The sequence below is a fragment of the Dermacentor albipictus genome, chromosome 1 (genome assembly GCF_038994185.2).
Source record: "Dermacentor albipictus isolate Rhodes 1998 colony chromosome 1, USDA_Dalb.pri_finalv2, whole genome shotgun sequence".
NCBI classification, from domain to species: Eukaryota; Metazoa; Arthropoda; class Arachnida; order Ixodida; family Ixodidae; genus Dermacentor; species Dermacentor albipictus.
In genome coordinates, this window is record NC_091821.1 from 13,916,678 (window position 1) to 13,931,474 (window position 14,797).

At 44.9% G+C, this 14,797-nt stretch overlaps 1 protein-coding gene across 4 annotated transcripts in view; it reads left to right on the forward strand.

Annotated features, from left to right (window-relative positions):
- The window catches only part of LOC135918210 (nonsense-mediated mRNA decay factor SMG7-like), a 140,890-nt gene that overhangs the window by 37,678 nt on the left and 88,415 nt on the right, over positions 1 to 14,797 (forward strand). For all 4 annotated transcript variants that reach the window (XM_065451900.1, XM_065451903.1, XM_065451901.1 and 1 more), the window contains exon 11: positions 1,120 to 1,276. In XM_065451900.1, coding sequence (XP_065307972.1) covers positions 1,120 to 1,276 — 157 coding nt within the window. The remainder of the gene's footprint in view (positions 1 to 1,119; positions 1,277 to 14,797) is intronic.

Sequence of the window (14,797 nt, forward strand, 5' to 3'; positions counted from 1 at the left end):
TCACAGCAAGACAGCAAGAATTTGACCACATCTAAAAGATGTCGTTGCAGTGGCATAAGCATAGGCTGTCATGCAGTTGTGTCATTATGAATGGTTGCGGCATTTAAAGGGACACTAAAGGCAAATGCTAAGTCAAGCTAAAGTGATAAATTAGTGATAGAGAATCTCTAAGGCGTCAATATTATCGCGAACAGAGCCCTAATAATTGAGAAATTGAGGTAAATGCAGGGACATGATGAGACTCCCCCGGGACATTCAAGCACTTGCCCGATAACGAAAGCACTCCTCAGTTTAAATTCTGTCACTAGTACTCTACAACTTGGTGCAAAAAACATCTTCGTATTGTATTATGAGATGAAATAAAATGCCACTTGTCCAGTTTCATTTCATGTTTAGAAGAAAGAACTCATTGAAATTACCGTTGACAATGACGCGGGTGATCGAAAGGTGTCGTTTTCACTCGACTCTGCGCCGCCCACGATTTCACGTTTCATTACTTCCATGATCGCGTAGTGCTGCACTGGTTTTTCTGGCTCACGAAACTCGCACAAACCTCAAGTAGCAGACAATTCAACTTCCATGTGATGTCGTGGGATGCCAGAACGGTCTATGCCACTTGACCAAATAGCAGCTGCAGCGCCGAATCTGCCGCACTGTCTTGGCTCGGTGCTGCCGTCTGTTGGGCGCCGTTTTACTCACCGATGGCAGCAAAGGGCAGTGATGGCGTATGCAATGTCACCACTCCCCCGGTTGGGTAGCAGGAGATGTGAATTTGGAAAAAGGTATTCGGACCCTTCAGATACAATTTTCTCGTAAACTGAGTCTTTTCTTGGCACAAAACAAGCCTTGCGAGGTTTCTGGAAAGGTATTTAAACAGTCCACGTCGACTTAGTATTTGCCTTTAGTGTCCCTTTAAAGGAAGATGTTCCTTGTATTGCAAGTTTTTTTTTTTCCGCTTACACTTGCAGTTAACGTTACGAAAAAAAAATATAGACAGCCGCTGTGTTGTTATAAAGTGCTTACTAGCCTATTTTTGCATCTTCTTGTCCCTCTAACATTGCTTTTTTTTTTGCTCCAAGTGTCATTCCTAACTGGAGTGTGTATTCTTATATTTTGCAGCAAGCATGTTGCATGCTTTCCTGCTGCCCATGCATGCGCTCCAGGACCCTCGAGACATGCGTGACTGCTGCAGTGTGCCTGTGGTAAAGCTGGTCCTTGACTGGCTTTTGCACAAACAGGAGCTGCTGCACAGCGAGCCTTTCGTTCGAAAGCCACAGTGAGTGCTCTCTCCCTCTCTCTCCAGCAGCTTCCCTTGTATGGACGAGATGAAGCATAACAGTTGCACTGTGGCAGCCAAGAACAGCAATGAGGCTACACTTTGGACTTTCAGTTGTAGGCTGAGGACAGGCAGTTTAGCTGCAGTCTGAACTTGTGTTAGAGGTAGTGAAGGTGACAAGAGTAGAAGGCCTTGCCAAATTTCTTGCTACCACCCCAAGAGTCTACGTGTAGCTGTAAAATGGCAAATGCGAAGTTCTGCATGCTAAAATTTCATAGCAGCTGCTCGTTTGAGTTCCTAAATGGATTGGTATTCAGTATGTGAATCTTGCAGCATTCTAGGGGTCCTTCACATGACAAGTTCAATGTCACCTAACTGTTGCAATCATATGAAACCAACAGACAGTGAAGCCACGCGAAGCATAAATATCTTAACTGTGCTTTTCTTTTTCTGAATAGAAATGTGGAAATAATTAATCTGAGATACATTTGCAATAGTCTTAGTATTCGTAATAAAAGGGGGGAAAAATCATGAACCATTCCATTCTGTGAAGGTGGATGACCAGCGAAGCTGGGTAGCACACTAAAGAGGTGACACAGAATTTTGAAGAAATGTACAAACACATTTATTGTCTTGATCGGTGATCGTTGTGACGAAAGCTACGCACACACATTTACTTTTATGCATTCACATTCATTCGTGTTGTACATTCATTATATACATTTGTGTTTTCATTTCGCAATATATTGAGGCAAAGAATTTGAGACCAAAATCACCGCACTGACTGGCAGTGGGCCAGTGCCCTCGCCACCTTTGCAGAGGGAGGGGCACTATGGGAACGCTAGCATGATAAGTGCCATCAGGGCCAACTGTGGAGGAAGACGATGAAGGCACAAACAGTGGCATGATGAGCGGCAATGTAGCCAGCTGTGGAAGATGATGACAAGAAGCGTGCGAGCAGTGGCACGAGCCATTGCTTTGCTCACACACATGAAAATTTCATTGAACCTTAGCCATAAACAGCTTTACAGTAAAAAGTCAACTTGCTGCCAGTAGGAGCCAAGCCTACACCCTCTGCATGACACTTGCCGTGCTCTACGGTGGTGAATGCTCCCCCCCTCCCCTCTTCATTTACTTTCTTAAGCATCTGTGTGTATGTGATTAAATCTAGATGTGGGAGTGCTGGAAAGTGCCACTCACAACCATAGTGGCTTGTTTAGAACATCTTTTCAACTGCAGGCATAATATAGTGCAAGATCTTAAAAACAGGCAACTGGCCAATAAATCCTCCGTCATATGCTACATCAAGGCTGCCAGAGTGAATACCCTTGCTGGGCAATGAGTGACGAGTTTACTTTCCTACACTTTCCATGGCTTAATTGTCCATTGGCTTCAGGTAGTTGTCTATAACAATTCAGCCACTCAGTTCTCCCGATTCTTGTTGCTTAAGCTATTGCAAGGCCTTTGTCTGTGCCAGCTTCGTGTCATAAGAGTTGATCTTTATGGCGAGTAATTAATCGTTCTCTGCAATGGTGTATGTTGTCCTGCAGCAGATGGTCCAGTTTCGAGTCGCGCACACTCTTGAAGGCAGTGGTTGAAAGAAAACTGGCTCTTTAGGGTAGTTAAAAGCCAAGACTTCAGTGATTGATGTGTGATTGCTTTGGTATTTTGTAGACTTCGAGAGTTTGTGGCACTTTCAAGGTCTGTCCTCTTTGCAGAATTCGCCTATCAGCATGTCACTAAGCAAAGAGATTGTCATGCTACAGCTTATTTGTTGTCATTGTATCTGTAAATACCTGCTTAGCCGGCTAGCTACTCTTCGGATTAGCAGGGCACCAGACTTTATTTCAAGTATATATATATATATCTGAGGTACATTTGCAACAATACATTCTTTGTGATCCCACAGGGGCATCTGCGTAAGCAGGCGTTTGGTGTGTTGTGACACCACATACCTGAGCACACGAGGATTGGCCCTTCCTTAAGCCGTGTCTGGGGAAAGGGGGATCCTGGGGATTGAGCCGATGCTGGGTGTTTGGACCTTTAAGGCCCCCCCAGCAGAGGCAACACACCTCTTCGGCCTCGGCTTCACATAGACAGCACCTTCAGACTGTCCCACCCGGAGGAAATCGGCAGTCTCCTTTTCCTGTCCTCTCCAATCTTCGTCTTTCTCTCCCACTTTTCCATCTTTCCTGTCGTCTCTTCACTTCTTATTACTTCCGTATTTCCTGGCGGCAAAGGTTAACCATGTGTAATATATCCAGTCTTGGGTATATATATATATTAGGTTATAGCGGCGATGCATGGCTGGCGTCTGCAGGTATTATTCCCAATCAAGTCGCATCCCCTAGTTGGACTCGGCGGTGGGTGGCTACCATCGCCGCCGAATTTTCTAGTGTTTACATGGCAAATGCTTTTCCCCCCCTCCAAGATCGCCCTTGAAAACAAGGGCGCACCAAAGCAACATTCCAGTTCCTATTAAAACCAAATCATGACACCTTCCCAAAGTTCCATGTCCTTCACAGTAAAGGCAGCACAACATTAGAAAACTATTGCCTTTCTTAGTATCCAAATGTCTATCAAACACGATCGGATCAGGCTACAAAGCATCAAAGATGACAAGCAGAGACCTCCTGCTCGAACTAACAAAGAAAAACCAAGTCGAAAAAAATCAGTGAACTCACAAGCGTCGGGGACATTAATGTCACAATCTCCCCACATCGCTCGCCCAACACCAATAGAGGAGTAATATCAGAAGAAGATTTCTTGAACCCCAGTGACGAAGAGCTCCTTGAGGGATTCCAGGAGCAAAATGTAATCAAGGTACAAAGGATAACACTTCGATGAAACGACCAACAGATCCTCACAAAACACGTAGTACTCACATTTGGTTCTTGTACTGTGCCAAGTTCACTCGACGCAGGCTACCTGAAGATCAACGTCTGACCATACCTACCGAACCCTAGGCGGTGCTTCAAGTACCAGAAGTTCATACATGCATCACAATCATGTAGAGGAAAGTAAACATGCGCGAAGTGTAGTGCCAACGACCAACCATCTGACAACTGCAATGCTCCCGTACAATGTGTCAATGGCAAGGGCGATCATCCAGCTTACTCATGTAGTTGCCCTTGCTGGAAAAGAGAAAATCATCGCAATAACTGTAAAGGAAACATCATTCTATGAAGCGAGGAAAAGGCTAGGGCACTTACTTCAAGTAAGCTATGCCAGTGTGACGCTGCAGGGGGCAGTGCCACACCAGTTCCAGGAGTCTACAGGGTCCACGTTTGGTACTCCTGTAGAAACTCCAACCGCCCCTTGGTGTCTGCAGCCAGTGCTGCTCCATCATCATCGAAGATGATGATGGAGCAGCACTGATCATTGTTCAATCCAATATGATATGATCGTTGTTTCAATTCCAATAAAATGGCTTTCATCATTCGTTGGAATCGCAGAGGCCTAATTCACAATCTAGGTGACATCAAAGATATTATAAATAAGTTATCACCAGTACCATTCTGCCTTCAAGAAAGGAACCTAGGACCCAAACATGCACATTTTCTTCATCAAGGTTTTACTGTCATAAGAAAGGGCCGTGAGCACTCCAGCCGTCTATCAGGAGGTGTCGCTATTGTCGTCCAAGGCGACATCCCCACACAGAATGTTTTATTAGGTAAATACTTCGTATGAGGCCGTAGCTGTCACTGTTTTATCATTTAAGACTGTCACCATCTGTCCTTGTACATTCCTCCCCATAGCCATTTCACAACTCGAGACCTGGAAAATTTAATTGGCCAGCTGCCGGAGCCTTTTGTTTTAGTTGGAGATTTTAATGCTCATTGCACTCTCTGGGGCAGCAATAAGAATGAACAAACAGGACAACTTATCGAAGATTTTATTTTGACGAACAACATCTGTCTTTTAAATGCAGGTGCGCCAGCACATTTTTCACCGATTTCACATAATTTTAGCTGCCTTGATTTAGCATTTTGCTCTTTGGATATTTTTACCGATATTAAATGGGACATACTGGAGACTTCATATGGCAGGGATCATCTACCTGCTGTAATCCACCTCACATCAACGCTACCCATTATATCCAACAAACCACGCCATTGGAAATTACAAATGGCAGACTGGCCTGTTTTCACAGAAAGTGGCAGGCTGGAGGAGCTTATTTTAACAGACCCAAGCATTGATGAAGTAATGAAAAATTTACTAACTGCATTATTTCTGCAGCTGAAAAGGCCATTCCATAATCTTCTGCGTTGTTCGGAAAAAGCTGAATCCTTGATGGACCCATGAATGCACCGTAGCAAAAAAGCAGCAAAATAAGGCCGGAGGAATCACGCAGATACCCAACACATAACAACTTTAAGAACTTCAAACAAGCCAAAGCGAAAGCTCGATATATTTGGAGACAGGCGGAAAAATTGTCTTGGCAGAAATATATAATTACAATTAATAGCACCGTCACATCCAAAAGGATGTGGGAACAGGTCAGGAAGTTTAAGGGGGACTACTCATCATACATGATACCCATACTTACACCTTCAGGCACTCAGACAACACTACAAGAACAAGTGAATATATGTGGGGAGCATTTCTATAACGTCTCTAGCTCAGCTAATTATTCAAACGCATTCTTAAAATACAATGTTTCGGCAGAAAAGGAGAAACTACCAACTGCTTGTATGTCAAGGGAGGAATACAACGCTCCATTCACATTACGAGAACTTAACAGGGTTGTTTGGGCTGGCAAAAAGCCGCAGTAGGTCCTGACCAGATCCATTATTGCATGCTTGCACACCTGTCCCCAGCATCCGTCGATGCTCTCCTTAAATTTTTCAACAAAGTATTTGAATCTGGAATGGTGCCAAAAAGATGGAAAAACGCAATAGTTGTGCCTTTTTTAAAAACAGGTAAATCGTCCACATCCCTAACTTGCAGTATGAATAAGTAAATAAATAAATAAAATAAAATAAAATAAATAAATCCCAAGCAGCTTTCAACCCATTGCCCTGACAAGCTGTTTGGAAAAATCTTACGAGAGTGTCGTAAATGCGAGAATAACTTTCACGCTTGATATAAGGAACTTCATTGATTTTCATCAGTGCAGGTATAAAAAGGGGTGTTCCAACTACGGACCACCTCACCCGACTTGAACACGAAATACGTGACGCATTCTTACACAAACAGCACTGCCTGGCAGTGTTCTTCGATCTAGAAAACGCATATGACACCACGTGGAGATTTGGAATCTTGCGTGATCATATTAATAATGATCATATTAATTACGTAGCTCAGAAACTTTCTAGAACAGTTGGTATCATGCGCCGCAATTGTTTTAATTTTCCTACATCAGTTAACTTGTCACTTTACCACTCTTTGTTCTCTTCCATAGCCAACTACGGATGTATGGTGTGGGCAACAACAACAGCTGGAAACCTTAACAAACTCACTGTCTTACAAAAATGTATTATACGCATTGCATGTAAAGTGCCGTTTTTCTTCCACACTGCAGGCCTTTTCCATCAACACAACATTATACAGATGAAGTCCATGTATAACTACAGACTGTGTTATAAATATAAACTCGCCATGATGAAAAATGATTACTCCTTGCTTAGACTTTCTGGGTTAGAGCAGAGCAGAACTGTGTATGATACCCGCACAACAGAACCTTGGAATGTTAAGAAATGCCGCACAAACTATGGCAAACAAATGTTGCAGTATACCTTACCGACACTTCTGAACCATTTGTACTGCTACGAGAATATTGATTTATCTAATATTTCTCTGAAAGAATTGCCCCAAATGTTTGTGTAGTTTTGTACTGTACAAGTACAATGTACTGCGTACTGAACGTGCATGTCTCATTCTCTGTACCGAACGTACGTGTTTTTTTTTTATTTGTTTTTCTCCTCACGTTTTGTTTGTTGTTGTACTCCGCCGCTGTCAATGCTGCACTGTAAGAGGAAGCCAGGACCTCTCAAGCTGTCTATACAGCTTTTTCCCTGGCTGTCCTCGCAACACCAGTTGCGGAAATAAACCTTCAACCAACCAACCAACCAACCTCGCCGTGTTAGGAATCCGTGGCAAAATGCTAAACTGTCTCACTGACTTTATGTCTAACAGAACATTCCAAATCCGTCTAGCACTGTTCTCTTGCGCATATTTATCCAGGAAAACGGCGTGCCACAAGGTTGCGTACTTAGCACAACACTCTTTATAGTAAAAATGAACTCTATTAACAAAGTCATTCCCCCCTCTGTTATGCACTCCATATACATCAATGATCTGCAAATAGCATGCCGCACCTCAAACTTACCAACATGTGAAAGGCAGCTTCAGATAACAATAAATAAACTTATGGAGTGGGCTAAGAAAAATGACTTCTGCTTCTCTGCTCAAAAAAACTGTTACAGTGCTAGTCTCGCAAAAACGTGGGTTGTACTTAGACCCGAATTTAAAATTGAATGATGTCGCGCTGCCGGTAAAACAAGAACAGTAATTCTTGGGAGTAATCTTTGACAGAAAACTAAGCTTCCTAGCCCACATTAAAACACTAAAGATTAAAGCAAATAAAGCATTGAATATCCTCAAAGTGTTATCTCATAAGCACTGGGATTCCGAATGAACATGTCTTTTACGTATTTACCGGTCTCTTGTGCATAGCCTTTTAGACTACAGCTCCATGGTTTACGGCTCAGCCAGACAGTCCTACATCCAGCGACTTGATCCAGTACATAACCTTGGACTGCGACTGGCAAGTGGTGCCTGCAGAACATCACCTATCCAAAGTTTATATGTTGAGTCTAATGAACCCTCCTTACAGCAGCGCAGAGCATTACTCACCTTTCTTATGTACTCAGAATTCAGTCATCACCGCAACACATATGCTACAACATCCTCACACAATGCAACTCACGCTTACACTACACAAATAAACGAAACATGATTAGGCCACTTGTCCTGCGGTATGACCAATATTGTCGGGATTCTGACATCCCTCGCCAAGTCCTCCAGATTGCCAAAAAGCCACAACGGTTGCCCCCGTGGTACGATTTCATACAGTTATGTGACTGTACGTGGACACATATAAAGAAAAGAGACACCCTACACGAACACATTATACAAGAATTCGGTGCTCTTCAAGACAAATATCAAAATAACATGGAATTCTACACTGATGGCTCTAAAACAAAAAAACACGTGGGTGTAGGGGCCGTAACAGAAAATTGGGAAACAAGTATTCGTCTACGAACACATGCCTCTGTTTTCACTGCTGAAGTTTATGCTGTATCATAGAGTTTCCTACAAAAATTACTAGAGGGAACTCTGGCGCTGCAGTCGTTGTCCTACCATGGGAATGATGGGAAGTACATGGATTTGTCTGATCTTCGTACTTGTGGATTCAAACTTTCTTGTGGCTTTGTATATTATGCTATATAAATCTTATTGTCATATATTTCAGCGCAATCTATGTTCTTCGAAGTGCAGAAGACGCCGGGAATGCGTACAATTGCTATTAATTGCAACGATTGAGCTTGTCTATGTGCCCAAATTGAAACGCGCCAAGTGTCTCAAGGCACTGGCATACCCGCAATAAATTCATAAGTGTGTTTCATTCGCTTGTCGATACATGCATCCGTGGCTTAATGGTTTCAATATCAGGCTTCTCTACTAGAGTCCCTGTGTTCGAATCCTGCCGTCGGGCAATTTTAATGATGTTTATTTCATTATTTATGACGCAATACACTGTTGAAAATGACGAGTTTGCAAAGTCACAAAGCCGTTTGAAGCCAGAAGGACAAAGTTTAGGCAAATCCATGTACTTCCCATAATTCCCATGCTGGGACAACCGCTCCCATTGTAGCTCACATAGACACTAGTGCCAGAGTTCCCTCTAGTAATTTTGTAGGAAACTCTATGTGTTGTATGGGCTGTAGTTAAAAAGATTATCACTGGCAAACACAAAAACACAGTCATATACACTGATTCCTTAAGTACACTGAAGGCTCTACATCTGAAATCTGAGTGTGAAGCCCTGCTAGGGGATATACTAAACATGGTCGCGCTTAACAAATACGGCAGATCAATTCGTTTCTGCTGGATACCAGGTCATGTTGGGATACCGGATAACGAAGCAGCTGATAGATGTGCATCGATGGCAGCATACAAAGACATGATAAACACAACACTTCCATATAAAGATGGTATTCGTGCCATCAGGAAGGCCTTAACGTCAAAGTGGCAACATGAATGGGACCATTGTACAGACAACAAACTACATCTCACTACAGTCGCCGACCGATTTTCCGGACTCCGAAAATTCGGACATGCCCAATTATTCGGTCAGCTTCGCGGCACCGCCATTCTCCCCATAGGCCATAATGTATAACAACTGCCGAAAGTTCGAACACCTTGCAGCCTCTCGTCTGATTTTTCGGACACTCCTTGAGCCAACTCGGTCAAGAGCACCATGCACCGACTCTGACCGGTGCATGGTTCGACTTGCTGAACGCCATTTTTATTTTGAACGGAGCTTCCTTGCTGCCCCACGAAGTGGCGCTACTGGAAATCCCCGCTCATCATCATCATTTCTGCCTGGTTAGATAGAGTGGCTCTGCAGCAGTTCCGGTTTCAGCTTAGTAAGCCATGTCAAGACAATCCAGCAGTTGATTTGTTTCTTCGCGCAAGACGCTGCGAGCAGGCCGCGTTTTTCGTTTGTGCGACTGGTGTCGGCACGGTGGTGTTTGCTTTGTGTGCTGTGTCGAGGTTTCGGTGATCCAACGTAGCATACGTAAACATCCCGTCAAGGGTCTAATGGCACCGACAGTGCCGGCGCAGACTGCGCTGGGGAATGCCGGCAAGCGGGTGCCGGGAGGCCTAAGACTTGTCGCCGTCCGATGTGCTCCCTACTCGCGCGGGAAATGTTCTGCCGAGACCTGCGCAGTGGTTGCATTGCGATTCCGGACACCGTCTCATTTGACAGTTTCATAGGTGCTGACACTGCTGTATTGACATGCACGGAACTTGACGACGGCAAGATCATTCGTGAGGTTTCTGCTGCACCGCCGGACGATGACTCTGAGTCGGAAGATGACGCACCATGTGCTGCGCTGCCGTGGCATGCGGAGCGTGTACAAACAGTGACTGTGCTTTCAGCCGCTAATACTCGACCATTGAGCGCTGAGTAGATCGCTTTCTGCAGGGTTCGGTACTCATTTGCCCAGCGGCTCAAAACTCCCACGTCAAATGCGCGTTCGAGCAACACTGGTCACCGTCGTGCATAAATAAGCTAAAATGAGAGGTGGTCTCAGGCAGGGCTGTCCATTGTCGCCCCTGCTTTTTATGATTTACGTGAGCCAAGTGGAAAAGAGGCTAGAACAGAGCACAATAGGAACCGACATAAGCTACAGTCACCGACTGATTTTCCGGACTCCAAATATTCGGACATGCCCGATTATTCGGTCAGCTTCGCGGCACCGCCATTCTCCCCATAGACCATAATGTATAACAACCACCGAAAGTTTGCACACCTTGCAACCTCTCGTCTGATTTTTCGGACGCTCCTTGAGCCAACTCGATCGAGAGCACCATGCACCGACTCTGACCAGTGCATGGTTCGACTTGCTGAACGCTATTTTTGTTTAGAACGGAGCCTCCTTGCTGCCCCACGAAGTGGCGCTACTGAAAATCCCCACTTAACATCATTGTTTCTGCCTGGTTCGATTGAGTGGCTCTACAGCAGTTCTGGTTTCAGCTCAGTAAGCCATGTCAAGACAATCCAGCAGCTGTTTTGTTTCTTTGCGCACGATGCTGCGAGCACGTTTTTCATTTTTCGTTTGTGCGACTGGTGTCGGCACGGTGGTGTTTGCGTTATGTGCTGTGTCGAGGTTTCGGTGATCTAACGCGGCATGCGGAAACATCGCGTTAAGTGTCTAATGGAGCCCACAGTGCCCGTCAGACTGCGCCGGCAAGCAGGAATGCCGGCAAGCGGGTGCTGGGAGGCCTAAGATTTGTCGCCTTCCGATGTGCTCCCTACTGACGCGGAAAATGTTCTGCCGAGATCTGCGCAGTGGTTGCATTGCGACTCCGGACACCGTCTCATTTGAGTTTCACAGGTGCTGACACTGCTGTACTGACATGTGCACAACTCGACGACGGCGAGATCATTCGTCAGGTTTTTGCTGCACCGCCGGACGATGACGCACCATGTGCTACGATGCCGTCGCATGCGGAGCGTGTACAAGGAATGACTGCTTTCAGCTGCCTATAGTGACCGTACGACCCTGTCCGAGATTCAGGCTTATCTGATAGCGCGTAAACGGAACAGCGTGCAACGGCGCATTCACGATTTCTTCCAAGCCTACTGCCGAGCCCGAATAAGTGCGTGGAAATAAAGGATTTCATTTTTTTTTCTTAATCTGCTTTTTCGGACACCTGTTTATTCGGACATTTTCGCAGTTCCCATGAGGTCCGAATAAACGGTCGGCGACTGTAAACCCGTACTTGGTGAGTGGAAGTCATGCAACCACCAGGAGCAGTTCTTTGAAGTAGTTCTATGCCAACTACGCATTGGGCACACGCACCTCACACACAATTATATACTTACATAAGAAGACGTACCAACATGCGAAAAAAGCCAAGAACCACTAAGTCATGCATATATTACTCACATGCACACATATTGAAGCACAAAGACGAAACCTTTTGCACAACCTATATCAAATGCACATACCTTTACATCCTGCTCTAATTTTAGGAGATGATTCAATAGTCCCATTACTTGACGTGCACAAATTCCTAGATGACACCGGCTTTTTACGCAGAATATAGATTAACACAGCCTTTCTCCTATTAAATAGTATTATAAAACACCTTGTGTTTGGCGCAGCATAGCCTTAGCTGCTTTTGCACCACTAAACCACATTTAACTAGCTAACGTTCTTTGTGAGTGAAGTACTATAATCTGCTTATAAAGTTTTGAGGACATTGTTCTTGTGATTACCGTATTTACTCATGTAACACCTGCACCCCCATTTCAGAGTGGGAAAATTTTGAAAAAAAGATAATGTTTCACCACATGTACTATCGTGAGCAATATGAGCAGGAACACAGGAGCACGTGTCAGATAGCCTCAAACCCTGCTATGGGTGATACGTGGCAGCCACCATCAGAAACAAAGTGGAAAGGAGGATGCTGTTCTAATAATTGTTGGCACTCCCTCCATTCGTCTCTTTACACAAAGTGCGGAACTTCGCATAGCCAGTGCACATTGATAAAGCTGTTTGATATTGCGGTTACTGATAACTTTGTGCACCGAAGTGTGGCGAATAGCAGCACTGTTTTGAAGCGTAAATATTCGAGAGCTACTTCCCTGGGAAACCTGTCCGTCTGTTTGAAACATGTGATACGATGCCCTCCATAAGATATACATGAGGTCCCATGGGGGTATATCTGAAAATATCTTACGCTAAACTTGGGAACGGATGCCTATGAGCTGCGCTCTTACAAAAAGAAGAAAAGAACACGACTGAAAAAAATAATCTTGCTGTAAGTCACTGCGCACATAACCGCCTTATCGTCTCTCGGCGGCCAGTGACAAACGCAGGCGCAGTGGGACTGCCAACAGTTAGCGGAAGAGCGCCCCCCTTTCCCCTCTGTTTTCGGCAGCGCCATCCATTTATCGCTGTAACTCGGTTTCGAAGGCACAGTCGCCAATCGATTTTCCAGACGCCCGGTTTTCCGGACATGCCTGATAATTCGGACGCCTTAGCGGCACCACCACATACCACCATAGAGTCAATGTATAAAAACGTCTGAAATTTCAGACGCGAAAAACCTTTTCCATTCAATATTCCAGACTTTTTAACAGGACCACAGTCCACAGGTCTGAAACAGCATGAACCGAAGCCACCGCCGCCATTTTGATTATCTCGCCACCTCGAACCAGCGCTTTCACACACGGATCCGCTGGGAGTCACCACGACAACGCTAGGCCTAGCTACTTCGACGTTTGCTACCAAGCTTCTTACTCTTCAGTGGCATGTATTTCATTAAAACAATTCGCCGCTGTTAGTAATGGCGCCGACTCCGCCTTTGTAATTCTCGCCAATATTTGAAGCTCGGAAAGCATAGCGCATTGCATAATACCGGTTTTTGAAAGTCAGCTTCGCCTTAATACAACATTGTTACGCGGTGAAGCATACGCGATGTATTGCGGCGAAGCATATCAAGTGTGGGAAGGGGCAACAGTCACGGGCCAAGGTATGTTTTCCTTAATTATACACGCAGGAGCCTGCCGTCTCATATCATAGTACGAGCACCAATACGGCTAATAACTATACTGGCAGGCCTTTAGAACTATTGCTGACATGCCTGTGGCAATTTGAGTCCGTAGGGGCAGTAAAATGCGAGCATTCATTTTTTTGGATTGCCTGATTTTTCGGACGTCTTCGCGACGCCTAGGGGGTCCGAAAAATTGGACGTTGACTGTATTTGCCACGCGTTCGCATGTTCCCGCTCATATTGCTCACGATAGTACACACCCGCATGCATGGGCTCCAAGATTGGGCTAGCACACGCAGCATAATCTCCGAGGCCATGCTGCGTGCTGGTTAATTTCTGCAGGTTACTAATAGATGGCACTAGGCTACTGTCCTGTCAACTATGACATCATCCGCAGAAAGTGATAGCAGAAAGCCCTTGCTATCACTTTGTGGTATCCCGCCTGCTCGTGCGACATAGATCATGCGTACTGTTGGGTGTGCTGCAGCTCAACGTTTTACTGTATTGTGCATTTGGGTGCATGAAGGGCATCGCTGCTAAATGTGTGAGTGGATATTGAACGCATGGCGTACAGTTTTGTTCGAGACCATTGTGAAGTGTTGCAACGTAACAGGAATTCTCAACAGTATGGTTAGCATGGGGGACAATGAGCTTCGGTAGGGCACCAATGAAGTGAGCTCATAAAGGCAAGGGCAGCGGAAGTCACAAGAATGATTGATTAAAAATGACTATAGTCAGTTGTAAGTTAGACATAAACATGCCTTGGGTAAGGCCCGCTCCCTGTAAAAGATATGAAAGGAAAATGCAGGCCTACACAACTAAGTACGGTGATGGAGTCGGTGTGTAAGGCTGTGTCTGGCACTGTGCTTGACAGTTCTGGTCTGACATGAGAATATAGAAGGCACTAGGCCTCAAGAGCCTTCTATACTTTCAAGAGTTGACAAGTATATTGTCAATTATAGTGCTGCCATGCAACCTTATAACCTGCCCATTTCATAAATGCCATATCCCAGAAACTTCTCAAGACCAGAAGTACAGTAAAACCTCGTTCATACATTTTGAAAAAAGAAGAAAAAAAATCGCATTAACCAGGAGAACAACCAATCCAAAGTCACTAAAAAATCTGACCGACTCAGTTGTAGTTGACATCTACGTAATGTAAAGTGGTGCTCGAGTCGTTGCAGCATGAGGCGCCAATGCGCGCCGACCTGGTGGGACCCAAGC